The sequence below is a fragment of the Suricata suricatta genome, chromosome 9 (assembly GCF_006229205.1).
Source record: "Suricata suricatta isolate VVHF042 chromosome 9, meerkat_22Aug2017_6uvM2_HiC, whole genome shotgun sequence".
Lineage (NCBI taxonomy): Eukaryota > Metazoa > Chordata > Mammalia > Carnivora > Herpestidae > Suricata > Suricata suricatta.
In genome coordinates, this window is record NC_043708.1 from 69,931,135 (window position 1) to 69,957,650 (window position 26,516).

General features: G+C 42.4%; 3 protein-coding genes across 4 annotated transcripts in view; 2 read left to right on the forward strand and 1 right to left on the reverse strand.

Annotated features, from left to right (window-relative positions):
• PPP1R3E (protein phosphatase 1 regulatory subunit 3E) overlaps window positions 1–1,716 on the forward strand; it is a 2,681-nt gene extending 965 nt beyond the window's left edge. Inside the window, exon 2 of the mRNA XM_029950732.1 lies at window positions 1–1,716. This exon is cut by the window's left edge and continues 1 nt beyond it. Within this exon, the coding sequence (XP_029806592.1) occupies window positions 1–372 (372 nt within the window). The 3' untranslated portion in view covers window positions 373–1,716.
• Window positions 1,717–5,115: 3,399 nt separating this feature from the next.
• HOMEZ (homeobox and leucine zipper encoding) lies at window positions 5,116–18,227 on the forward strand. Of its 2 annotated transcripts, none has more exons than XM_029950730.1 (2): window positions 5,116–5,195; window positions 14,960–18,227. In XM_029950730.1, the coding sequence occupies exons 1-2, from the start codon at window positions 5,171–5,173 to the stop codon at window positions 16,561–16,563; spliced, it is 1,629 nt and encodes a 542-aa protein (XP_029806590.1). In that variant the 5' UTR covers window positions 5,116–5,170; the 3' UTR covers window positions 16,564–18,227. The 2 variants fall into 2 exon arrangements, with proteins under 2 accessions (XP_029806590.1, XP_029806589.1); XM_029950729.1 differs by lacking the exon at window positions 5,116–5,195 and adding an exon at window positions 9,645–9,834.
• The window catches only part of RNF212B (ring finger protein 212B), a 31,896-nt gene continuing 23,574 nt past the window's right edge, over window positions 18,195–26,516 (reverse strand). Inside the window, exons 12-15 of the mRNA XM_029950731.1 lie at window positions 21,257–21,296; window positions 20,875–20,975; window positions 20,554–20,615; window positions 18,195–18,807 (exon numbers count right to left, since the gene is read on the reverse strand). Of these exons, the coding sequence (XP_029806591.1) occupies window positions 18,742–18,807; window positions 20,554–20,615; window positions 20,875–20,975; window positions 21,257–21,296 (269 nt within the window). The 3' untranslated portion in view covers window positions 18,195–18,741. The remainder of the gene's footprint in view (window positions 18,808–20,553; window positions 20,616–20,874; window positions 20,976–21,256; window positions 21,297–26,516) is intronic.

Genomic DNA, 26,516 nt, shown 5'->3' on the forward strand with positions numbered 1-26,516 from the left:
TTGCAGGCGCAGCGCATCTGCCTGGAACGCGCCGAGGCGGGCCCGCTGGGCGTGGCCGGGAGCGCGCGCGTGCTGGACCTTGCCTACGAGAAGCGCGTGAGTGTGCGTTGGAGCGCCGACGGCTGGCGGAGCCAACGCGAGGCCCCCGCCTCCTACGCCGGCCCGGCCCCGCCCCCGCCGCGCGCGGATCGCTTCGCCTTCCGCCTTCCTGCGCCACCCATTGGGGGCGCCCTGCTTTTCGCCTTGCGCTATCGTGTGACTGGCCACGAGTTTTGGGACAACAACGGCGGCCGTGACTATGCTCTACGGGGACCCGAGCACCCTGGGAGTGCCGGAGCCCCGGAGCCCCAGGGCTGGATCCACTTTATCTGAGACACCTGCGACCAACGGTGCAAAAAGCAAAGGCACCCAGGGGCCGAGGGAGCTCGAAGATTTGGCTGGGAAGAATGAAAGAAACCGAAATTGGCTGGGAGCTGTGCAGGAAAGCCAAGTGGGGGAGGGCGAGGACCGGAGAATTCAAAGGGGTGTGGGAGTGGGCGGAATCTACGAAGGTCGGGAGGTGGTGGAGAACATTAGTTGGATATGAGTGATAGTAACCCAAGGCATAGAAGAAAGAAAACCAGAAAGGGCTCTGGAGGGATTAGATAAGCCAAGATTGGAGTTGGTGATGATGTCCTATTCAGTTAGCTGGCACTGGCAGAAAGTAAGTGGGTTCGTCACGTCTAGGAAATTGAAAGTTAAGGTATCTCTTTGGGATTGAGGAGGTATTAAGTTTGAAATAGGAGCTCACCCTGCTTAAGTCATTTGGAGTGCCAGCTCATTCCCTCTCTTAACTGCCTTTGCCACCTCAGGTCCCTAGCTCTGCCCATCCTAAGCTTTAACTCAGCCATAATTGCCTTGCTAAAGTCCCAGGATAAGTCCCCTGTTATTCCGGAAGAGCCCAGGCTTCATTCTCCCCTGACTGGGTGGGGAGTGATGGCAGACTCCCTTAGCCTCCAGGCAGTCTTGGGTTAAAATGAAGGCAAAACCAACTCCAGGCCTGTCCTTGTAGCCAAATAGTGTTATGCCTGAGGAGTTGTACACTCAGGGGCTTCTAGAAAAAATGCCAGCCTTACCTATCTGGGGTGCCTTCTAATGACCTCTAAGCACTTTATGGACTTGTCAAAGAACAGTGAGTCACAAAATTGGGCGATGTTACTTCACCTCTCTGGGCCCCAGTCTCCTCCTTGGGAACTTAGATTTTGATTAAGTGATCTCATGTAGCTTATTCTTGCTCTGATATTTTATGATCTACTGAGTGGCAGAGTGTGGATTAGAAGTCACATTCTTCAACCTACAGTTGGAGGACTACAGGTCAGAACACAAAGCATCTCAGCCTTTGATTGAGGCTGAGGATGGGTTTTCCAGTTTTTGACCCAGATACTCCAGAGTCCAAGAAGCATCCCATAACCAGCTTGGAGCCTTATGGTATTCCTGGGCCTTTTTCAAACTGCAGCTTATCCTCTGCCCCTTGCCTTTTGCTCTTGCCCCCACAGACTCCCAGTCTAGGTGCTCTGAGACAGCTTTGAGTAGGTGTATCTCTGTTGGGGAAAATGATGTTTGGGAGCCCTAGAGATGAAAAGGAACAATGTTGAGGCTCTCTTAAGGATAAAGAATTATGGATATAAGAAATAGAGAACATTTCAAATAAAAAAAGAAAGCTACTTGATAATTAAATGACACCAGAAGATGGCAGTCCATTCCATACCCTGAGCAAGTGAAATGGGACAACAGGACTCTTCTACTCATTCACACTCATGCCTTAGGTCTCCCCTCCTGGTTAACCTCTGCTGGTAGTTTTTCTTTTCCTGTTACCCTGTTTCTAAGCTCTTTGCTTTTTCCTTTCTTTGTCCCTCTCTCTCATCCCTTTCATTCTTTTCACATATAGGGTATTTACCTTGTTTTTTTCCATTTGCCTCCCTCTTCATCCTTGTTGATCTCTGCTATTCCTTCTCCCTCCAGAAGGGGTGGAGAACCCACTTCCTTTTCTCCAAGACCATGGTTGATCCACCTTCCTCCCTCAGGCTCCTTGACAGTCTTCTAGAAGGGAGAAGAGGGAAAAGAAGCAGTTCCTGATGCACATGAACAACTGCTCCCAGGTAACCAGCTCCCTGCACTCTTTTTCTCAGAAATTTCTGAATCCCCCTTCTCCTTTTTACTAAGAGAGTGCATGCAGATGAACCCATACATGTATTCAGAACAGAGTATGGGGGTTTGTTACTCTGCCCCTCCTGTCCAAAGCCTTAGTCCTTTGAAGGAAGATGGCCGAAAGAGAAGAACCCTAAGTCACTTCTCAAAGAAATGCTGGCTTAAACATCATCCTTATCTCATGAAGAAAACAAAGAATTTCATGCATCTTATGGAACACCTTCAGGTCAAAGTACCAGCAGAGTGAAGAAAGAAACTGCTGGAAGCCACAAAGCAATGTACTTTTTAGTCATCAACGAAGAGCCAAAGGGAGGTTGATGGAGAGGGAGACTGGGTCGAGGCTCAGTGTATAATAATCTCTTGGCTAATGTGTATGAGTTATTGTTATGTTGTATTAACAATCATAATGCTCACATTTACTTATCTGCTAAAATCTGGTGTCTTGCATGCAATGCAATCCTCAGAACAACCCTATCAGTTTAGTAATATCCCTATTTTAGAGCTTAGCAACAGCTCAGAAAAGCTCAGTAATTTGTTCTAGATCACACAGCTAGTAAATGGCATAGCTGAGATTGTGAACTCAGGGTATCTCCAGAGCTTCTGTGCATAACCATGTTATAGTGCTTTCTTTAAAAACAACTGATGACTTCGCCATATATAATCTCTTATTAGGAAAAGACCACAGTTTCTAACTGCTCTGCGTTCCCATCCTCCCGGTCTCCTGAACTGGCTTAGAGAAGGCAAAGCACTGAAAGTCCTAAGCTCCATCCAGGAGCTTGCTGCTGTCTCCTGTACCAGTGTCCCAGCTCTGCAGAATCAGCAAGGGACCATCCTGCCTGCCTGCTAGAGAACTTGGGAGCCCACCTGAACTCCCAGCTTTTCCATACATTGGGATTCTCTCTGGCCCTAACCAACTGTCTACACGTGTTGGTGTATCACGTCCCTTTCCACTTCCCCGAATAGTTTTGAACTGACCAATCCCTAAAGTTTCCACCAGAAGGTATCCCTGACTAGGACAATTGCTAATTGGTCTGTGCTTGGGCCCTCTCTGCAAGCTCTGGTATTACTGAGCAGATAAATGTAAACTGGTTGGAGATGGAACAAAGAATAATCCGTTTTCCCCTGAGGTTTCTCAGTAAGAAGTATCATGGCTCACCCACTCCCCATTCTCAGCTTTATAGAATCAACACATGAATCTTATTGGTTTTCCCATATAGAACTTCCCCAGGGCCTGGGGGCAAGCTGACAGTCTAAGCTGATATGGGAAACACTAGAAGTTTGGTGGAATATTTAGAGAGGTATTATGTGTTAGGCATTGGGGTGAGGACTATTCCCTAAAGACTGATGACTATGTGAACAGCAGCAATTTGGTGTAGAACATGTCAGCCATAGACTGGGAAGTGTTATAAGAAGTTATCCTGGTCACAGGGGCTCAGGTCCTTGAAGCAACACAGCTGGACCACTTTGCTTGTTTCTCCTATCCAGACCTCAGATGTCTTCCTACACTTAGCTGTCTCATAGCCTTCCTCGTTCTTTTGTTTCTCTTTATGAATGTAGCATATCATTTATTACAATAAGCCCTAACTCCTTAAATTTCCAATCTAATTCCCACATTCTCTTGCTTCTAACACCTGTGTTTCTCTGGAGCTCCTCTGGATCCTTGCAATCCAAAGGTCACAGAAATCAGAGACCAGGAAAAATTTGTCTTTAGAGGTCACTGGGCCCATGCTCCACTACGGATGAGGACACAGTTTCAGATATGAGAAGTGACTTCTGCAGGGTCAGAGAATTTGTTACCACAGCTCAAGATGGGGCTTACCCTCAGCCTTCCTGAACACATCCCATTCCCAGGCTATAAAACAAGCCTCTACATAGTCAGACCTGCGATTTTTCATGGCAAGGTATAATATCAGAAGTGTTTCATTTTCTCCTGCTAGTTTCCATTCCCTTCCCCATCCAGGCATGAAAAGAAACAAAAGGCACTTTTGTAGTTTTCTTTGTTCTCCCAGCCATGGCACTTCTTTGGGTGATATTGCTAACGGACAGTGAAGTTGCTAAGAAGATGGTATAATCCACCCATTGCTAACCTGGAGAGGAAATTAAAGTTTGCTTTGTGAATCCCCCCAAACAACTGTTCTCATCAGGCCCTCCCAGAGCATCCTCATACCCTTCACAGTGCAGCCATGTTCAATGGGCCCCAAATGCACTAGTTCTGTGCCTCACTTCAGCTTCCTCATACAACTGCCCTCCCTTCTGGATAAAAGACCTCATATTTGAAATAAAGTCAAAATATGAAAGTGTATCATACAATATTGAGAAACCGTTTGTTTGGGGTGGAGGGTGGCAAGATTTCTCTCTCCCAACCCCCATTTCTTGGTCATCTCATTTCTCTATCTGCCGGTGTCCTATTGCTATGCAAAAGTTGGATAGGCGGAAGATATGGAGGAGTTGGGCAGCCCTGTTATAAGGCATCCCAATACAACTCCACCACAATTTGGGGTAGTGGTGGGAAAGTTACCAAGGTCCAGCTTTAGTTCCTTGGCACCCATTACCTATTCCTGGTGCAGTTAAAGTGTACTGTTTGGGTAGAAGCCCGGAGTTTCCCCTTGGGTGAGGTGGGGAGGCTAGTCTTCCTTAAGGAGGCAGTCTAAGTTACATTCTCCTTAATCGCTAGGTCAACCCTAAAGCAAAGGATGAGAAATATGATGGAGAGGAAAAGCAAGGACCTCTGTCTAATCCAGAATGGAGCAACAGAATTAAAGTGAGGCATCCTTGAAAAAAATTAAGTTCTAACATAAGATTACGAGAACGATGAGAAAATTCAAGTACCCACAAAGTAATGAGACACCATTTCAAATAGGGAGGCCCTAGCCTGAGAATACTCAGATGCCTCTGCATTACATCATAATGGCCAAGTTGTGATGTCACTGCAGACCACCCGCATTTATGTTGTGAAACTAGATAGGCTAAAGGTAGAGTCAGCATGAGGAGCAGACACCCAAGGAGAGGTAAGTGGGGACTATGCAGGGGTTTTCTCCATGACTTATTGCCTAAGGTCCCTCTGTGGCCCTAAAGGTCTTTCTGGACTTCCCACATTTTAGTTTAGTGGTAGGTCTTTCTGAAATCCTTCTTTCACATACTCCTTCACTGCAGCTTTTGGTGTCCCAAATCCTTAATACTTGCGGTTCTGATTGGTTAGCCCTCAGCTTTTGTATTTCTTAGGAGACAGGGCACAGAAGGTGGAGCATGGTTCCCCTAAATGAGGCAGAAGCTCACCATATCCATTTGGGTAGACCCAGAGGTAGATCCAAGTTTTTGGGTGCTTGAAACACAACTTTCAGAGCCTTTTGAAAAGAAAAATAAATGCATTGGGCACAAAAATGAAAATACTTCAGAATGAGATAATATAATTTTTTAAAGAGCTGACAAATACAATATAAAATCAAGAAAAATAAAAACTTAACACATGTTTTTACAATTTTGCTTTTGGCTGCATGCTAATATTTTTATATGATAATTATATATAATGTTTTTAAAAATTTTTTAGTGTTTTTTATTTATTTTTGAGAGAGAGAGCGTGAGCAGGGGAGGGCCAGAGAGAGAGGGAGACACAGACTCTGAAGACAGGCTCCAGGCTCTGAGCTAGCTGCAGCACAGAGCCTGATGTGGGGTTCGAACCCACAAACCGCGAGATCATGACCTGAGCCGAAGCAGGACACTCAACTGACTGAGCCATCCAGGCACCCCTATATATAATGTTTTTTTACAAGGAGTATAGAAACATAATTCAATCTTCTATATGATGACTTTTTAAAAATTTTTAGTGATTTAGAAACTGTTCACCTTCACACTTTATAAGTGGTATTGTCACAATTTTTAGGATTTTTATCAAACTTGAAAAAAATACTATCAAATTTCTTTGTAAAATTTCAGAGCATTTCAAATTTTAATGACTAATGTCATATACTCTGAATTGTTAACATTAGGATTATATCTAGGAGCTATATGTATTTGCTAGAGTTGCCAAGCAAAATATAACAGACATGATCGCTTAGACAACAGAAATTCTCCTACAGTGTAGAGGATTGGCAGAGTTGATTCTGAGGTTCCTGTCCCTGGCTTATAGACATCATCTCCCTATGTCTTCTCATGGTTTTTCCTATATTCATATTTGTGTCCAAATTAACTATTGTAAAGACACCAGTCACATTGGGTTAGGACTCACCCTGAACACCTCATTTTAACTTAACTACCTCTATAGACCTTATTTCCAAATACACTTACATTCTAAGGTACTGGGAGTAAGAACTTTAACCATACAAATGGGGGCGGGGGGCAACACAGTTTAGCCTCTAACACTATACTTACTATTAAACTACTTACTTGTAAACTACTAACCCCAAACTAAATGTATCGCCAAATCAATTTCCTTAGCCAATCTCAAAATGTCCATGGCCTTTCCACTGCCACCTGACAAAAGAAGAACTGTAATGGAGAGGAAGTCAGGAAAGAGACATCAATCTTAGCCAACTGCAGTTTAAATAAATACTTTTTTCAAAATTTACAAAAAGCTATGACCATGTTATCACATTGCTGGGGCTCCTCCAGTTCTTTGGAAGAGGTCAATGCAAGGGATAGCCCTAAAAGTTCAGTTTCTTCAGCTGTAGGGTTAATGTGTCTCTGGTCAGTCCTGCTAATATCTGAGCCATGCAGTCAAAGATGGGGGATTAACATCTCTACATTGAAGATAACATGAAGAGTCCCCATTCTTCAGCACTAGTCCCAGGAAGAGCTAGGAGGGTTAGTGTCTTGCTAAAGGTGAGGCCCTCCTTTCTCTGATATTGTCAGCCTGGATCTCTTCCTCTCTTCCAATCCCCACCTCGGTCCACTCCATCTTCTAAAGCTTTAGGGTGAAATCCACATCAAAGAGGAAAGCTTCAGCCTGGACTCCAGAACTAGGGCAGCGGAGTTTCTTCTCCTTTCCTTGGATATTCCCCTCTCCTAAGCCTGTCTTCAATCCCACTGCCACCGTCTGTCTCAGGAGTGTCTTTCTGAGAATACAAAGGTGGCACAGTTGTCCACCTTTCATATTTCCAAGCCCATGCATGATCAGTGATGCCCAGAGTGCCTAACTGAACCCTCCAGGGGAAGGCGCTAAGTCCCCACGGACATTGCCTGCCTGGCTTTCCAGCCAGATAAGCATGTCAATCAGACAACCCAGTCTTGTTATTTATTTATTTATTTTTTTAAAGGCAAAGGGCTTTATTATTACGGGCTTAGGCTCGCTGGGGCCTAAACTCGGGCTCACAGACTTCACCAGCACAGTGGATCCGTGCTGAGAGCCCCGAACAAGGGCTGAGTAGGGTTTATATGGGGTTTGGGAAGGGGGAGTTACAAGAAATTGTAACATAAGGTACAGTGATCCAATCATAATGGTACAACAGTATCGGCAGCAACTTTAACCATACACGTTGTTCAGAGCATTCGTTGCTTTTGGTGGGACCCAATCACAATATTTAGAGTAGTTTTTAGGGGCACCTGGGTGGCTCAGTCGGTTAAGCATCCAACTTCAGCTCAGGTCATGATCTCAGATTCATGGGTTCGAGCCCCACGTCAGGCTCTGTGCTGACAGCTCAGAGCCTGGAGCCTGTCTTCAGATCCTGTGACTCCTTCTCTCTCTGACCCTCCCCTGCTCACGCTGTCTCTCTCTCTCTCTCTCTCTCTCTCTCTCTCTCTCTCTCTCTCTCTCAAAAATAAATAAAAACATTAAAGAAAATTAAAAAAAAAATTTAGAGTAGTTTTGAAATTAACCAATTACAGAGCGAGCCCAGGGTCTTGTTTGCTGACTAATGGGTTAACTTTAACATTAGGTAACAGGGTCCTATCTAAAGTTCCCATCTGCAGGCCTCACCTTAAGGAATGTGGGGAGAGGTAGCTGGCCTTTCCTGATTGGATACCGAAAGGTGGTCTCTCCTGCTCTAGGCACTGTGTAACTGCCATCTTGTTATTTTTTTTTAGATTATGACAGAACAACCTTTCCACTAAAAACTGAGGGCTGCAGCTGCCTACAATGTTTCACTTTTCCTTTCATCACATACAAACTATTGGGGCATTGTAATAGTTGCAATTTTGGACAAAGTTTGTATATACCGCCAGTCCTGGCTTAAATCCTGAGGGATCAGAAGTTTATAACTCTAAAGCCGAGTATACATATCTTTGCTGGGTTGTTGTTTTTTTTTTTTTACTCCTGTGATGTTTTTGCTAGATGCCAGTTTGAAGGATGTAGGGCTGGCTCTTAGAAGTTTAAAATTTTACTAAATGTAATGGGGCTGCGTGTGGGCAGGGGTAAATAAAGGGATAGTAACATAAAATAGGGCACAATGCTGAAGAGGAAATCAATTTCTGATGTCTGACAACCTTGAAAGAGCTACAGACCTTAAATTGGAGCAATAATGAGTAGCGGTACTTTGGGGGGAGCCTAAGGGAAGGGGTGATGTCTATCTGTGGAATACAGGGCAAAGTCTGAAATTGTTTTATAAATTACTGTGGCTACATAAGCTATTAAGTGACCTAAATAGGCAAGAAGAGACTTTTTCAAATAACAGCGTGAGAACAAAAAAATCACTTCAGAAAGTTCTGTTCCCAAGTTTTAGTCGAAGATGGAGAATCCTAAATATACAAACTTTTGGCCCAGAACTTCGGGGTGTGTGGACTACCACAATGGTGAAAAATCCATTTTATTGCTAACTCTTTCTAGTCAGAGAAAACCAAGGTCCCCAGATATGAGGTGGAGTTCCAGGTCCTCTACACTAGGACAGTAAGGGGACTAGGACAGTAGGTGCCCCTTCTGACACTTCGTCTTTGGGAAACACCTGTGTGGTGTTCTGTAAGAGCCGGGCAGCTAGGATCCTCGTCTTTGAGGTGGCAAGACATTTGATCCATCTGGAGACCAAATTCCCGGTTGCTCTAGGCGCTTCGTTTACAGTGACGCTGCTGATGGCGGTTGGGCCCTCGGCTGGTCAAGCGCGGCTCTGCCTGTGTGTAAGGCTAGCAAAGGGATGCTGAAAAAAGTCTTCCTTCAGGAGGAACAAATGGGGAGTAGTTGTAAGGCAATTCTACAAACTGCTGTGAATTCCTGGGGGAATTCCGTGACTACCAAGGCTCCGTGGACTCCGAAGGTCCGGCGCGGAAAGGTCGAAGGCGTGGGGGAGGTACCATTCACAGCACCCTGGCCCCGGGGGACATCTTCCCTGTCCCACGCAGCCAATAGCCACCCCGGCTGAAGCCGACGCAGCCAATAGCCTATTTTAGCCGAGACTCACGCAACCAATGGTCGGCCCAGTGCATTCCGCTGGAGTCCCCCTGCCTGCATCCACCAATCCGGACTCAGGCCACCTTGGCACCGCCCCTGGAGCCCGCCCCACCCATCCGCCCCGCCCCCAACTCGGTCGAGCAGGGTTGGGCTAGACGGGCGCGCTCTCGGGGACAGGGGGGGCAGTCCCGGTCCCGGACCTCCGCGCGGGTGGGCTTGGAGCAGGCCGCACCGGGCGGGAACCCCATTCCCACCCCGGAGGCCCCTGCCCTTTCTCCCCCTTTCCCCCCGGCCCATGGTGCGAGGCTGGGAGCCGCCGCCCGGGCCGGACTGCGGTGAGTGATCCCCAGCCCCTTCGACTTCCCCTCCCAGCCCCTGTAGGATCTCCGACCTCCGGAGCCCCATCCCCGCGCTGTGAGAATTCTAGGCTCCAAGTCGCCTGGTTCTCTTTCTCCTCTGGACTTTTCGGTTCCCTGTTGTAACTGGGGGAGGGTGAGTGGGTGTGTAGGGAGGAGGGGAAGGCTGGGTTGGGACGGTCTCGGCGAGGGGAGGATTGAGAATCGCCTGTTCCCTGGGGCTCATCGCCCCAAGTGCAGCAACTTTTTGTTCTCTGACCCAGTTTGGAGCCTTGTAGACTGCCTGTGAAATGGAGGATAGGAGAAACATTTCTTTCCCAGGCCTCTCCACCTTTCCCTCACGACTACCTCCTGGCGACCTCAGCACACGTACAGAAATCTGGCCTTACTTCTGGGGAGCAGTTGTCTTTGGGAATGAAAGGTTTGGGAGAAACTGCCCCGTCCGACCCCCTACCCAGCCATACTCCGAAAACAAGCCAGGAAAGAGAACCCAAATCCTCAGAGGTTCCTGGTTTTTGCGTCCTAATCTGAGACTTCTAAACTGAAAGAAGACTCAAGCTGAGACCTGTTTGGTAATGTGGGCCCAGATCAGGAGATCTTTTATCATATAAACCTCACCATACATTTGAAGCCCTTTTATATTATATGATTAGGACAGGTAGATGGCAATGATTGGAAACAAAAAAACAAAGCCAGTTAAACGGGAGTTTTAAAAATAATGCATACATATCGTAAGCATTGTCATTAAAAGTATGTTCATTTCACCAATCTTTTGGGGTAACGTGCAGGCGTTTTCTTTGTGTAAGTCTGCTGACTGAAGTTCCCAACTGCCTTTCTAGTATAAACTACACAAGCAAATCTCAAATTTGGCTGCACCCTGAGAACTTTTAAACGTACTGATGCCTGGGCCCCAGTCCAGACTAATTAAGTCAGAATGAGGAGGAGGGTTCCCGGGTTTAAATTTCCCAGGTAATCCTAATGTGCCACTGTCTCTCATCATCTATGATTTCCAGGTTTGGTTTCTTTAAAATGCAGTGAGAATTTAAACACTTTTGAAGCAATCTGGATGTAGAATACTGCTGAGATTTTTAAGTCCCGTGCCCCTCCAATCTTTTACAGATGCCTATTATTCCCAACTCAACAATTGTACACTCCTTTGTATTATGTCTTTCCAAAGCATTTGATTTTGTTTTCATAGAAACAATTTTTAATGCACTAATTTTTTATAGGTTTAGGTGATATTAAATTACATTGTTATATAAATAAGTAAATACATACATACGTACATACAAACAGGCATAAACAGGTATGGAATCATACACAACTTGGCCCAAGCACACAGGGCAGCTGAAGGAAGCAGATGATTTTGGCACACTAGAGAGTAGCCTACCAGGCTCTAGTATGTAGCACACTGTGAGTATTGGTCATATAATCCAATGGTCAGTTGAGCCAGGCTCCTGGCCCAGTTGAACATCCCTCCCTTTCACTCTCTCCCAACTAGTATTACCAATACCCAGTCCCTTCTAGACCTATTTAAATTCTCTTGAGTCTTCCATCCACTCTCTATTCATTTACATCAAGATGTATGTTCCTCTTTAAGCAATTACCACCACTGCCTTTTTATTAAGTTGGGAGGACATAAGGCAGAGGTTCCTAACCGGGGCTTCTGGGCAGCCAGTGAGCCCTCTGAGATGACTGTCTGCCCCCCAAATATGGATATTTATTTGTGGGGTGGGTAGTCATAACTTTGAGGTTCTATACCTTTATCTGATTCTGAAAGAAGTTCATGACCCAAAAAGTTGAGAAGCACATAAGTTGAATACCACTAAAAATTCTTTAAGGCCCTTAAAACTATCACCAAAACACATTTCAGGCAGTACTTCAGTTCTGTGAATAAAGATTTAGGGAATTTAAGCAGGATCATGTCTTTCATTTGAACTGTCTTCTGCTTTAACTGGAAGCCTAGGCTCAAGCCTACAGTTGTGAACACCTCCTTTTCCTAGGATTGTATGGATACCTGCATGAAGTTTAAGGCGGCCCATTCTTTTCTGCCATCTATCCATGGGTATATGGAAAGCCCAAAGGGAAAGAAGTGTGTTATGCTCTCTCTGTTTTTCTGGTTATATTTTTTATTAGCTACTTATAGCATCAGTAGGGCAAATCCAGCATATTTAATAAGGATCAGCTTTAGTAATTATTCAGAATTGATAATCCCACCATTGCTACCATCTCTACCCATCGGATTCTTTTTTCCTCCAGTTTTGATTTCCCTTCTTTTCCAAATGGAGGCACAAGAACACAAGGCTCTATAGTGTTTTCATGGTGGTTTTAATTACTGTGGGGCCTACCCTCTTGGTTATACCTCTCATGAACCAATCTCTGATTGTAGTTTCTTCCTATGTCAAAGCAGGTTCTTCCAGGGAGGTACCAGGAAGCTATACAGCTGTGCCCTGATTTAAGCCACCATTCTGTATCAGAAACTCTTCCACAATTTGTATTTTGTGTAATTGGAAAACTGGATGGATATAGTACACCAAATATGGTATTTGTATTACTACATGTTATATTGAAACATCAGACTGATGTCATGAGAATCTGGAGGATAGCAAAGCACATGAATGAAAGGAAAATACTTCCTTGTAAGGCTTATAGCTTTGCCTGCCTTATTTCCTGTCTGGCAGTCTTCATCCTTACACTGGACTGCTTTCTTATGCTACATTTTTCTCTTATCTAAAGTTATTGTGTCCTTAAAAAACACAAATAAGGTTAGTAGACATCAAGCGTTGCACTCATTAAGTATTGTCCAGTTTAGATTTGGTGGTGTTCCTGGTGGGACACAACGTCTAAATGGTAGTTTAGCACCTAGCTGTGCAAACTTTTGCTCATAGGCCACTTAGCTCTGTCTGGGATGAACCTAGATGGTAACGGTAGAGCTACTACTAAATTGGCAATTCATCTGGAAATCAAAAAGGATTTATCTCCAAATTATGGATTCTCCTAACACTGTTATTTTCATACTTAAAAAAAATAGCAAAATCCATTCTGGTATTGTATCCAACTCCCCAAATCTGAAAAGCATAAAACTATGTATACCCTAGTTCCTTCCACTGCTCGTTAGAATTAGGACCCTACAAAAACAGATTGAAAATAAGGATTTTAAAGAATTCAGTCTTTGCTTCACTTTCCTTCTTGTGTCTAGAAAAGGAGCATTACCTTATATCAGAATCACCCTGTGAGGCTGAAGCTATTTGTTTAGCCTTTACTTTGTTCTAGGCATCATGTCAACTGCAATTTTTAAATTTAGTCATAAACTTGCAAGGAAAGTGCTGTTCTGACCTTTTTTTTCTGATGGGAAACTAAGGTTTAGTGAGGTTAGGGAAGTTGCTCAAGGACAGCAGCACTCTAGGAAGTGGTGGGGCTGCAATTAATCTCAAATCTGCCTCACCCCAGGCCTCTACCCCAACAGCTGCTTTAGGCCTTGTCTAGGCAGGATACCTAATGTATAGTAGGTGCACGGTAAAAATATATAACTTTACATACATTTAGCAGTGTGTGCATTTTTTACACATGAAGAAACTAAAGTTCATTTAAGTTTAGCAACTTGCCCCAAATCACATAGCTGGTAAGTGGCAGAACTGGGATTCAAACTGCAGGTTGGCCTTGCTCAAGAATCATATTTCTACTCCCTCTGCCATGCTGTTTACCCTTTTAAGGTTTTCTTCAAGCTGTATAGCCTTTAGGATCTGCATGGCCTTGGGTTCATTAGATCTGCTTTTTAAAAGGAAATGGTGACACATCAAAATGCTACAAAATTTTTCTAATCATCGTATAAAATCCCTTAATCCCACACTGCACTATAACTTCCTAGATTTGAGATTTTTCTCAGTTCATCAGGTAGCATTTACATAGGAATCCTGTCCCATCCTTAACATTTCAGAGGTAAATATTTATAAACTCACGTGGGATTCCTCTAAGCAGAAAGGGTGACAGATGTGTTAAAAGAGTTTCTAATGCCCAGACAGGGAGCTGAGTTAAAGTCTGATCAACAGAACTTTCTGGGAAATAACCTGAGCAGGTATTTCAGGAATGACATAGAGTCCAGGGCTCTCCAGCACCCCTCACCCGAAGACCTCAGAGCAGTGATGCTGCAGCTTGCAGGACCTGGCTGCAATTCATAATGAATCTGCCCACCTGGCGCTGGGAAGAAAGCTGGGCTGCAGAGATAAGAGCTGCAGGCCCTCTGCCCTGTGTGGAGGGGCTGCTGCAGTCTGAGGGAGCTCTTCCCAGCTCCCCAGAGAGAGACTGAGCTGTTGGAAGAGACAAAGGCTGGGGGTGGGGAGGGGCTAACCTTTGTTCTATGGAGGACTTGGGGGTGGAAACAGTTCCCTCTCTCTACCCCCTCAGGACCAAAAAACCCAGGGGGAGAAGCCCCATTTATCCCAGATATCCAACCTATCAATTATCCTACCAAGAGAAAATAAAGCTTAGTAAGTTTGGGTTTAGGGCTTGAAGGTACTATCATTCCCCTCCCTGCAGGACTCCACCACCAAGAAGAGAAAACGAATGAGGGCTGGGGGCTGGGGGCTGGGCAGAAGGACAGTGCTGTCTGTCCTGCCTTCTAGATATTCCTCTCTTGAATTCCCCATCTGTCTCCACATTCTAGAGGTAATAATAAATTGTCAGGAGTTAAAGCATTTGCATCTGTTCTGAGATTACTGCACTTCATGTTTTTGTGGTTGAGTATCCATTTTGTGACTCCTGTTCCATGATCTTAGTGAAGTGAGTTTGCATCAGAAAAATAAAGGCAATGTAAGAGTGAGTGTTCCTTTTTAACCTCTAAAGACAGATTTCACTAGTCATGTGACTGGGGATCATTTGATTTCTATGGACTTTGTTTTTTTCCATACATATGATAGGAATTATAACAGGCTTGTAAGGTTATGAAAATTAAATGAGAAAAAATTTTAAAGCACTTTAAAAGCAATCCAAACAGTACACAATAGGCAGTTGATTATATTGGAGTCCAACACTTTGTTTGGCAGAAATTGAGCATTGGGCTGAAAGAGGAGCCCCAGTGATTGAGCTGTTTCTCTTCTTATTACAGCTATCTCTGAAGGGCACAAATCAGAAAGCACCATGCCTCCTAATAAAGAGGCCAGCAGTCTTAATAGCTCCCCTGCGGGGCTCATCTGCCTCCCTCCAATCTCCGAGGAGCTACAGCTTGTGTGGACCCAGGCAGCCCAGACCAGTGAGCTGGATGGCAATGAACACTTGCTACAAACCTTCAGCTACTTTCCCTATCCCAGTCTAGCAGACATTGCTCTTCTCTGCTTACGCTATGGGCTGCAAATGGAAAAAGTCAAGACTTGGTTCATGGCCCAGCGCCTTCGCTGCGGCATTAGCTGGTCATCTGAAGAAATAGAAGAGACTCGAGCCCGAGTGGTCTACCATCGGGACCAGCTCCATTTCAAATCCCTTCTCTCTTTTACTCATCACGCAGGGCGGCCCCCCGAGGAGGTGCCTCCTTCTCCAATGCCACCTCCAGAACAAGTGGGTCTTGGAATAGTGCCCCTGACTCCTAGTGAACCTACCCAGATGAAAGGATTGAAAGTAGAGCCTGAGGAGTCCTCAGAGCCGCTGAGTCACCAGAAGGCAAAGGAACCCCTGATGGCACCTGGCAGTGGGGCATTCTCCCACCAATCAGATTTTTGGCAGGATCTTCAAAGCAGTGGCCTGTCTAAGGAGCAGGCAGGCAAGGGTCCCAGTCAGTCACATGGCCTAGGTTCTGCTTCCTGGAACCACTCCCCAGCTGTCCACCAGCATCCCAGGGGTGCTCGGGATAAGCCCCCACCAATCTCATTACTTGCCAGTAGTTGTAAGCAGGAGTCAGCATCTATTGTGACTCCTTCTTCTTCCTCTACCTCTTCTTCCACTTTCCAGGTACTAGCTAATGGAGCTACTGCCACCTCTAAACCCCTCCAATCACTGGGCTGTATCTCACAGCCACGGTCACCCAATGAACAGGCACTGCCCCCACATCTGGAGCCAGCCTGGCCCCAGGGGCTAAGACATAACTCAGTACCAGGTAGGGTTGGCCCTGCAGAGTACCTTTCCCCAGATATGCAACGCCAGCGAAAGACCAAGCGCAAAACCAAAGAGCAGCTGGCTATCCTCAAATCTTTTTTTTTACAGTGCCAATGGGCACGGCGTGAGGATTACCATAAATTAGAACAGATCACTGGCTTACCTCGGCCTGAGATTATTCAGTGGTTTGGTGACACACGCTATGCCCTGAAACATGGGCAACTAAAATGGTTTCGGGACAACGCAGTACCTGGTGCCCCTAGTTTCCAGGACCCAGCAATTCCCACACCCCCACCTTCAACCCGCTCCTTGAATGAATGGGCTGAGACACCACCTCTGCCAAACCCTCCACCCCCACCGGATATACGGCCCTTGGAGAGATACTGGGAAGCCCACCAACAGCTACGGGAAAGTGATATCCCTCAACTGAGTCAGGCATCAAGGCTTAGCACCCAGCAAGTACTGGATTGGTTTGACTCTCGTTTACCTGAGCCAGCTGAGGTGGTGGTTTGTCTAGATGAAGAAGAGGAAGAGGAGGAAGAGGAACTGCCAGATGACGATGAAGAAGAGGAGGAGGAGGAGGATGACGATGACGATGATGATGATGTGATCATACAGGACTGAGGGGGAAGGGAGGGGAGGTCTGTTACTAAAAGATGAACCAACTTAGTAACTGTTTAAACAAAGAAGCCACATTTTTTAAATTGTGGCAAAGAACTAAAAAGCTTTGTGTTCTTGAGGTTGGGGGACAGGGGATGTAGTGAGGGTGGACCAGGGAGGATAACCACAGGACCCAAAGAGAGGTGAGGATTGGACAGTTAGAAATCAGGCCTCAGATCTCAGTTAAGAGAGTGCTAAGGATCCACACCATGGGCTGGGAGATGGTTCTTGCTCTCTTCATGTCTGCTGTTCTTTTCCCTTATTGTCCTAAGGAGAGGCCAGACATTGGCCCCATGTCTTTAGGACTGGAAAGGAGGAGTAAAGAATTTTGATTCAGTTGATGATTTCGGTGCATCCCCCAGTCCCACCATTTTCCCTAGAATGTAAGGCTGCCCCACATCCCTTCTCTGAGCACGAGTCCGTGCATAATACAGCTGAGAGTTTTAGTGTGTCCCAGTCTCACTACAAGTATTTCCTTCACGCACACCAACTTGACGCTGGGTTTTCCCTGCTTCGTTACTGAGTTGCACAGGTAGCAGAATGTTTTCATTTCTGATACTGGGACCATTTTGCCTTGTACTTTTTAATCTTTTTCCAAATCCCTCATTCTGTTCACTATTTGTCTCAGGGAAATCTTCCCCATGGAGCTTGTGAAAAAGTTTAATAATTGGGTGGAGAATAATTTAGACTGGATATTTATTGGATGTGGGAACTGGGGGGGGAGATGTCCTTTTAAAAAGTAGAATTAGGTTACAGAGGGATAGAGGAGAGGGATGATTTCTACTGTTCAGAAGGTGGGTGCAGGTAGGTTCTAGGTTTGGTTTTACAAACCTGAAACTCCCTTCTGCCTAGCTTGACAAAGACTAATTTTTCATCTTTTTGGTGTTGGTTCAATGTGTGTCTATAATAGAGACTTTTTCCTCTCTTTATAGGATCTGTCTTGGGGACAGAGGGACCCTGGTCTTAACTGAATTGATTATTGATGTGTTTTAGAATGGTTTTCATCAGTTGGAGTCATACATAAAGATATCAGTGGGTTAATCATCTAGAAACAAGAGTGGAAGCCTCAAATTGCTAGAGTAATAATAAAAGGCCAAAAATATAAAATTGTTTCTCTCTCCTCCACTTTGCCACTTCCATGGTTTAGGGATTAATGGACCCAAATCCATTAACATTTTGATTTAGTATACTCTTTTTTTCAGCAGCAGGATATATTGAGGTAGATTAAAAGAATAAAACTTTAAAAGGCAGTACATCGGTATCTATCACTAGGCAGATTTATTTCCTATACTGCTATAGAACACGCTCCTCCCAGAAAAGATGTCTAGAAATAAACTCAGGAGTTCCAGAAAGGGTAGGGAATACTAGTTCAGCCTCATGGTCATTCCCAGGGCTTAATTTATTTCTGGCAGATATTTGATATCTTTATATTTTTTTCAATATTTTTGCTTATGGCCTGCCTGCCACTGGCCAACCCATTTAATTCCTCATTTCTACTCTTTAATAACCAAAGAAGAATGTATGTTGCATCTCACTGGTGGTGTTTTTGCCCATTCCACCATTCTAGAGCTTGTAATATGTTAATAGAGTTGCAATAACAATAAAAAGATATCTTTATTTTATCTGTATACTTTAGTAAGCTGAAAGTCTGGGTCTCCAGCTGTTTTCAGACAGGAAAATCAACATAGTTAACTAGGCATAGAGGAAACAATAGGCAAACAGAAGTAGTATTATAAATTAGGACAAGGAACAGTTGTTGCTTATTAGCTTTGGCAATAGGCGAATATATCCAAAGTTAAAAAATGAAATCTAGAAATAAAACATAACAAGTATATTATCTCCCACCTCCAGTGAGCCAAGAATTGTTTTTACAACCTTCGTTTTTAAGTTGTAGGAAATGAGAGAACTACATACGAGTGTGGGAGAGATCTAAACATCTTCCTGAATCTAGCCTTATATAATGTTGATCATTTCCCTAAGAGGTAAATAGGGTGTATATCGTAAAGAACAAAACAGATAAGGGCACACAGTGAAACGTGGAAAGAAAGCAGGAAAACATTTTCCAAGGCCATCGCATTTAATGAGTATTGGATGCTCTACGTCTCCTTAAGCAATATGTATGGATCAGACCTTGAAGATGATCTATCTGGAAGTAGTCCATGCTTCTCTTGCCCTGGTTAATCCCATCTGTCTCTGTTCATAGAGAGTCTGTAGCAGAGGGCAGGAAGGCAGATATGGGCATTTAAAACAAAAAGGGCAAATAAGGCTCTCTCCAACCACTTTATGAAGTTTATCAAGACAGCAAATCACCACTGTGATTCCCCATACTTTTCTCCATTGCATGATAATTGTTCCAGGTATGTACTAAGATTTGATACATCTGTGACAAAGGCTTTGTTGCTAATTATGGAACTTTCTACAACATCTGAGTGGCTTATGGTGATGATAAGGCAGAGTGTTTAAAGAACTACTTTGGAAGACCTGGAACCTACGACTACTATGCCAAAATGTGCTTATCAGTGAGGCAGGATTCTTATGCTTCTGGGGAGGTGGCACTTAACTTCAATAGTTTTTTTTTTTAACTTTATTATTGAAATTTTCAAAAAATACAAAAGTAAGGTAGTATAATGGACTGATGAGTACCCATCACTCAAATTCAACAAATAGCTCAGGGCCAATTTTTTTCCATTTCTACTCCCTCTCTCTGCCCCATGTCCATTAGATTATATACTAAAGCAAAACCCAGACAATCCCTTAACCTATTTCTAAATATTTTAGTATGTATCTCCAAAAGATAGACTTTTTAAAAACAACCATAATAGCATTATGCCCCCACACAAAAACTGTTAAGAATTCCTTTATATCAGGGTGCCTCTGTGGCTCAGTTAAGCGTCTGACTTTGGCTCAGGTCAAGATCTCACGGTTTATGAGTTAGATCGAACTCGGCTGTCAGCTCAGAGCCTGCTTCTGTCCCCATCTCTCTGCCCTCCCCTGCTGCATGTGTGCAGTCCCTCTCTCAAAAAATAAACAATAAACAGTAAAAAAAAGAAAACTATCAAATGTCCAATAAGTATTCAGTTTTCAATTTTCTTATAAAGTGTGTGCGTGTGTGTGTGTGTGTGTGTGTGTGCGTGCTTTACAGTTTTAATCAGGATCCAATAGGGGCCATATGTTTGTAGATGATTTATATGTCCCTTAAGTCTTTTTTCATTTGTACGTTAACCCCTCCATTTGTAAGGATATCAGGAATGTTGTTTCCCCAGTGTTCTCTCTTGGGGCTTAGACCCTAATTTCTTGCCAATGAAAATAAAGGGCATTTGGAATATGTGAGCAAAATATTTACCTTCCTTAATATGTCCCTGGGCTCACAGGAGCTTGGCATGGAATAAGAGCCTAAATATCCTCAAAACTTAGGCCATAAAAGTTAACTTAAAAGGCAAGACTGGACTTTGCATGTAGGGCTCCTTACAAATCTCTCTTCTTATTCCCATGCCCTCTTCCTCTTATTGCCGACATCGTATCATAGTCCCATAAATTTATAAAGCATTCTAACCATCTCTAGAGAAGTACATGTGGCTTTTCATAGTTCAAGCAGTACTTCTACCCCAAAGATATATTCCATTGAAATACTTTTGTGGAGCTTCTAGGAATGTCAGTTGTGTCCATGCACTTAGTTCACACTGGCCAAGACCTTTCAGTTTAAAGTCATTTTCTACCATGTGACCTAAGTCTTAACCTGCAAATCAGGAGGCTAATCTGATAGTAGGAAAGAATCTTTGAAAGGGAGACCATTCTGGAAAACTGTGAACATTTGGTTACCACACTTGAAACCCATATCATTCTCCACTGGTTACATTTTACCACCTTAACAGGAGACCAAAAAAGTATGTTGGGCACAGGCCCGACCATGTAAGTTTTTCATACACAGGCAAGTTAATAATAGCCAGGGCTCACCTGCTGGACTGGTAGCTGGAAACCAGGAAGCCTCTCTAGTGGGGTTCTGCTTTCCCTCTGACCTGAAGGACAGAATTGGAATGGTGAAAGACAACTCCCTTGGGCAGTTCTTTGGCAATATTATTTACAGGTCAGGGTAAACAGGTAGATCTTAATCTGTAGAACACTACTCAGAAGGGAAAAAGACTTAGCTAAGAAATTTGAGAGCAGGTTATAAAGTCTTTCTTTTCCTAACTTCTTTCACCTTGAAAATCTTCATTTTAGTATGTATATATGTCAATGGTTGATGCTCCATTCCTTTGGGAATGACATTTAACATACCTGAATTAGTGGGGGTAAGGGCTCTTGTGTGGCCTGAATCCCTACCATTTAGGGATGGTCTGAAAGAAAAAATCCCCTGTCCAGAAGAGGTAGGTGAAGGCCTAAGGAGGGGAAAAAAAAGCATCAGCAGAGAAAATGAAAGTAAAGATAAAAAGCATATTTAAAGGGAGAGTCTATATATTTAGACAAGACAGGAAATAAATACTCTGCTTGCAACTAAAAATAATTCAGATGTATATAAGACAGTACTATTCAATGCTCTCTTGTTTACAAGGTAGATTTATAAATGTCAGTGTATCAGCCAGTAGAAGTAACCCCAGGACTGCTGGTAGAGTATCAGTGTGAACAGATTCCAAGTCAAAGGAAGCACAGTGTTACTTACCTATAAGATAGGCTGTGAGTAGAAGCTGGTGAAGGGGTTTCTGGAAAACATAAAAGTCAACCTGTAAGATAACTCATGAACTAGAAAAGAGATTTCATTCAGGTATACTTGGGGCCAGGGCAAAGAAATTGGGGACCAACGATTTTCAGTGTATATGTTAGGCTTAGGGACTATTAACAAGTGAAAAAGCTCACAAATCACCTTGTGGTATTTCATAGAGGTGTTTTCCTCCATCTCATGAATTTGTGGGCCAGGATCCATTAATGCTTTAATGTGCTCTAATGTATCTGTGACTTGGTTTCCCCCATAAGATGGGGATTACTAGGAAGAATGACCAAAGACAAAGAGTCATTAAATTGGTTAGGAGTGACAGCAATAATGGTGGCATAAGGCCCTCCAAAATTTCTCTCCCATAAGAGGAAAGATAAAACTGGAAAAAATTGTCAGACTCAAGTTTTTCAGAACTCTGGAAATTAACAAAGGCTTGCAGCAGTCTGGGAAATGTTTATTCCGGAAAAAAATACCCAAATGAAAGTAAGAACAATGAATTTTGTGGCATTTTAACTTGCCCCATTCCCATTTCTCCTCCATCTCCATGGTAGCCTTGAAAACCAACATTCTGGCAGTCACTGCAAGGATGGAATGGGGTTGGAACTCTCAGTCTCATTCCCAGAGAATAATCATTTGGCCTGTCTAGGGTTTGCTGGAAGACTCTACTTGCAAGACTGCCTTTATATGACCTGACCTGGAGTGCAAACTCATCAGGTCTTAGAGCTTAGAGTTTACAAAGTGTGAAAAGCCTTTTCCCTAGGAGTGTTTGTTGTAAGCAATTAGAAGCACTTCTTTGGGCTGAGGATGTGAATATTAATCAGGACAAACAGTAGGCTAACCAAAAAGCATAGATGGAAGAGATGGGGAATGAGTTGGTGAAAACTCTGAAAAAAACACAGTCTTGGGATCTAGACCATATGCACGTGCAGGAGGACTATGTGCATGCTAAGAAAAGATCTGAAAAGGCCTTAATCTCTTACCTTGAGGTCATATAAACAGGATGAAAGCTAAGGCACAATTGTCAATTGTCTGGCTAAGTGCTGAAACTGAACCCCAACACACACACACAGAATCCTTCAGCAAAAACTGAGAGACTTACTGGTTCCAGGTGTTTAAGGGAAATTTCTGTCCAATCTTTAGCTGACCACTAAGCTAACTGAATAGAGACTTTGGTGGCCTCACATGACAATACAGATTTTTTTTAAAGTTGATTATTTTTTTTTTTTTTGAGAGAGCACGAGCAGGGAAGGGGCAGAGAGAGGGAGAGAGAATTCCAAGAAGGCTCTGCATTGACAGTCGTGCTCAAACTCACAAACCATGAGATCATGACCCAAGCCGAAATCAAGAGTCAGATGGTTACCTTACTGAGCCAGTCAGGTGCCCTAACAATACAGATTTTATAGAATTCGTTTTAAGAAGTCCCTAAACAACCATAAACAGCAACATCAAAAAACCCTGGGAAGGGGGAATAATTTGATTCTTATAGTTGCCCTGTTATATTATTTTAAACGTCCAGTTTCTAACAGAAAATTATGAGGTATGCAAAGAAATAAAGTATGACCCATATAAAGAAGTAAATCAATAGAAACTGTCCTTGAGGAAGCCCAGACATTGGACTAAGCTCAGACTAGACTTTTTTTAGACAAATACTTTAAATCTGGTGTTTTAAATATGTTCAAATATCTTAGGAAACCATGTCTAAAGCACTAAGGTATGAGAATGGTGTCTCAACAAACAGAGAATACTAATAAAACATGTATTTTTAAAAACCAAATATAAATTAGGGAACTGAAAAGTATAATAACTAAAATGAAAATTTCACTAGAGGGGCCCATCAGCATACACAGAAGAAAAAATTAGCAAATTTGAAGCCAATTATATAATGTGAGGAAGAGAAAGAAAAAAATAATGAAGAAATATGAACAGAGAGCCTCAGAGACCTTGCTGAAACACCATCAAATATATCAACATATGCATAATGGGAGTACTAGAAGAAGAAAAGAGAGGAACAGGGCAGCAAGAATATTTGAAGAAATAATGGCTGACAACTTTCTAAATTAGATGAAAAAAAATTGATCTACACATCCAATAAGCTTAACTAACTCCAAACAGGATATACTTAGAGATGCAGGGATCCGGGGGTGCCTGGAGGCTCAGTTGGTTGAGCGTCTAACTTTGGCTCAGGTCATGATCCAACAGTTTGTGAGTTCGAGCCCTGCGCTGGGCTCTGTGCTGACAGTTTAGAGCACGGAGCCTCCTTCAGATTCTGTGTCTCTCCCTCTCTCTGCCCTCCCATGCTAATGCTATGTCTCTCAATAATAAAAATGTTAAAAAATAAAAAAAAAAAAACTTGAGAGAGGTCACTTATAATGTGTAAGGGATCCTCAATAAAATAAGCACTGATTTCTCCTCAGAGACCAAGGAGGCAAGAACACTGGCAGATAACATATTCAGAATACTAAAAGAAAGACTGTCAAACAAAAATTTTAAATCCAGCAAAACTATTCTTCAAAGATGGAGAAAGGAGCACCTGAGTGGCTCAGTCAGTTGAGTGTCCAATTTCAGCTCTGGTCATGATCTCACAATTCGTGACTTTGAGCCCCACTTTGGACTCTCTGCTGTCAGCACAGAGCCTACTTTGGATCCTCTTCCTGCCACCCCCCACCCCTCCTCTGCTCACACTCACTCTCTCTCTCAAAAATGGAGAAATTAAGACATTCCCAGATGAACAAAAACTGAGAGAATTCATCACTATCAAACCTGCCTTACAAGAAACACTAAAGGGAATCCTTCAGGCCTAATTGAAAGGACACTGGACAGTAACTCTGATCTTCATGAAGAAATAATAAAGAGCACTAGTAAAGGCAAATACATAGGTAAATATAAAAGTATAAGTGTATTTTTGTTTGTAAATTTTTTTCTCCTGATTTTTCAAATATGTATTCATTTTTGACAGAGAGAGCACGAGCAGGGGAGGGGCAGAGAGAGAGGGGGACAGAAGATCTGAAGTGCGCTCTAGGCTGACTGCAGAGAGCCCAATGAAGGGCTTAAACTCACAAAACTGTGAGATCATGACCTGAGCTGAAGTCAGACACTTAACCAACCAAGCCATCTGAGTGCCCCTTTCCTATCTGATTATAAAGACAACTATATAAAACTATAACTTTGTGTTGATGAGTATATAACTTATAAAGATGTAATTTATGATCACAGCACAATGAAATGGAGAACAGCGCTATACAGAAGTGTAGTTTTTGTATGCTATTGGAATTGCTTGGCATTAATCAGAAGTATATTGCTACTAATTATGATGTTACTTGTAATTCCCAAGAAAATAACTCAAAAATATAGTAAAAGAAACAAGGGAACTAAGATGGTGCACTAGAAAATATTTAACATAAAAGAAGGGAAAATGGAGGAAATGAGGAACAAAGTAGACATAAGACATAAAAGACATAAGACAGCAAATGGCAGCAATCTTTCCCTAACAGTTATTACATTAAATGTAAATGTATTAAATTATCCAATTAAAAGGCAGAAACTGGCAGAATGATGAACAAAAAAGATCCAACTATACACTATCTATACAATACTCACTTTAAATTCAAAGACACATATAGGTTGAAAGTAAAAAGATGGAAAAAATATTCCATGCAAACTGTAAACAAAAGAGGTCAGAGTGACTTATGTTAGACAAATGCACTTTAAGACAAAGGTCAAATGGTAAAAGGGTCAGCCCATCAAGAAGGTATAACACTTATATATTCATCTAACAGAGTCCTAAAGTACAAGAAGCAAAAACTGATGGAATTAAAGAAAAATGGAGAGAAACGACTGGAATTTTCAATACCCCACTTTCAATAATGAATAGAACAACTAGACAGAATATCAGTAATGGAATAGAAGATTTGAACAATATTATATACCAACTGAATCTAATAGACTTCTTTAGGACACTCCACCCAATAACAACAGCAAGTACACATTCTTCTAAAGTATACATGGAACATTCTTCAGGATAAACCATCTGTTAGGTTATACATTTTAAAGTATCTAAATTATACAAAATATTTTGTCCAACCACAATGAAATGAAATTAAAGATCAGTAACAAAAGGAAATTTGTGAAATTCAAAGTATGTTGACATTAAACAATGCACTGCCAAATAACCAATGGTTCAAAGAAAAAAATCACAAAAGAAACTACAAAATACTTTGAGATGAATGAAAACAAAGCTAGAAAATACTAAACCTTTTAGGATGCAATGAAAGCAGTGCTTAGTGTGAAATTTATAACTAAAAAAACTACATTTGAAAAGCATATTTCAAATCAATAATCAAACCTTTTATCTTATGAAACCAAAAAAGAACTAACCCAAAACAAGCAGAAGGAAAGATATAAAGCTTAGAGCAGAAATAAATGAAATACAGAATAGAAAAACAGAGAAAATCAACAAAACCAAAAGTAGGTTCTTTGAAATGTTCAACTAGATTGGCTAGTCTTCAGCCTACTTTTTTTTCTTGTAGAAAAAAAGTAGAAAGCTTCAAATAACTAAAATCAGGAACAAAAGATAAAATATTACTACTAACCTGACAGAAAGAAATTCTCTAGAACTTCTACATTTTTAAAATGGTGAATATGAAAGAATTGGAGGGAAACTATTTGGTGATTTTTCAAAAATGATTATACAGTAAGAAATGTGCAAATTTCACTACTGCCTCTTATGAAAGGAAGGGAAATCCTCTCTGATAAGAATTCTCTACGGACTGGATAATGCCCTTGAAAACATAAATAATAATAATAGTTCTAAGAGGAAAGAGACAAGAAATTAAGTGGATATCCCTCAATGGAATATTTTTAAGTTTAATACACAGTGAAGAAGCCTGATTCCCCTTCAGGTTAACACAATCAGCACCTTTTAGACCTAACTTCTACTGCCATCTTGTGGCAATTTTAAAAATCCAAATCCATTTAACTCAAATTATCCTATCTCTTTTTTTTTTAATTTAAAATTTTTATTTTTTTTTTACTTTATAAAGTTTCATATTTTTTAACATATGCATTTATTTTCCATCATTTACAATACAGTAGTTGCAATGACACTCAAAACAGAGAAGCAAAGTAAAAAATCAAAACACCAACTTCTGTTTCATGTAATTAGACATACAGAAATTAGAAGGTTAAGTAACAACTAGTTAATCACCTAATT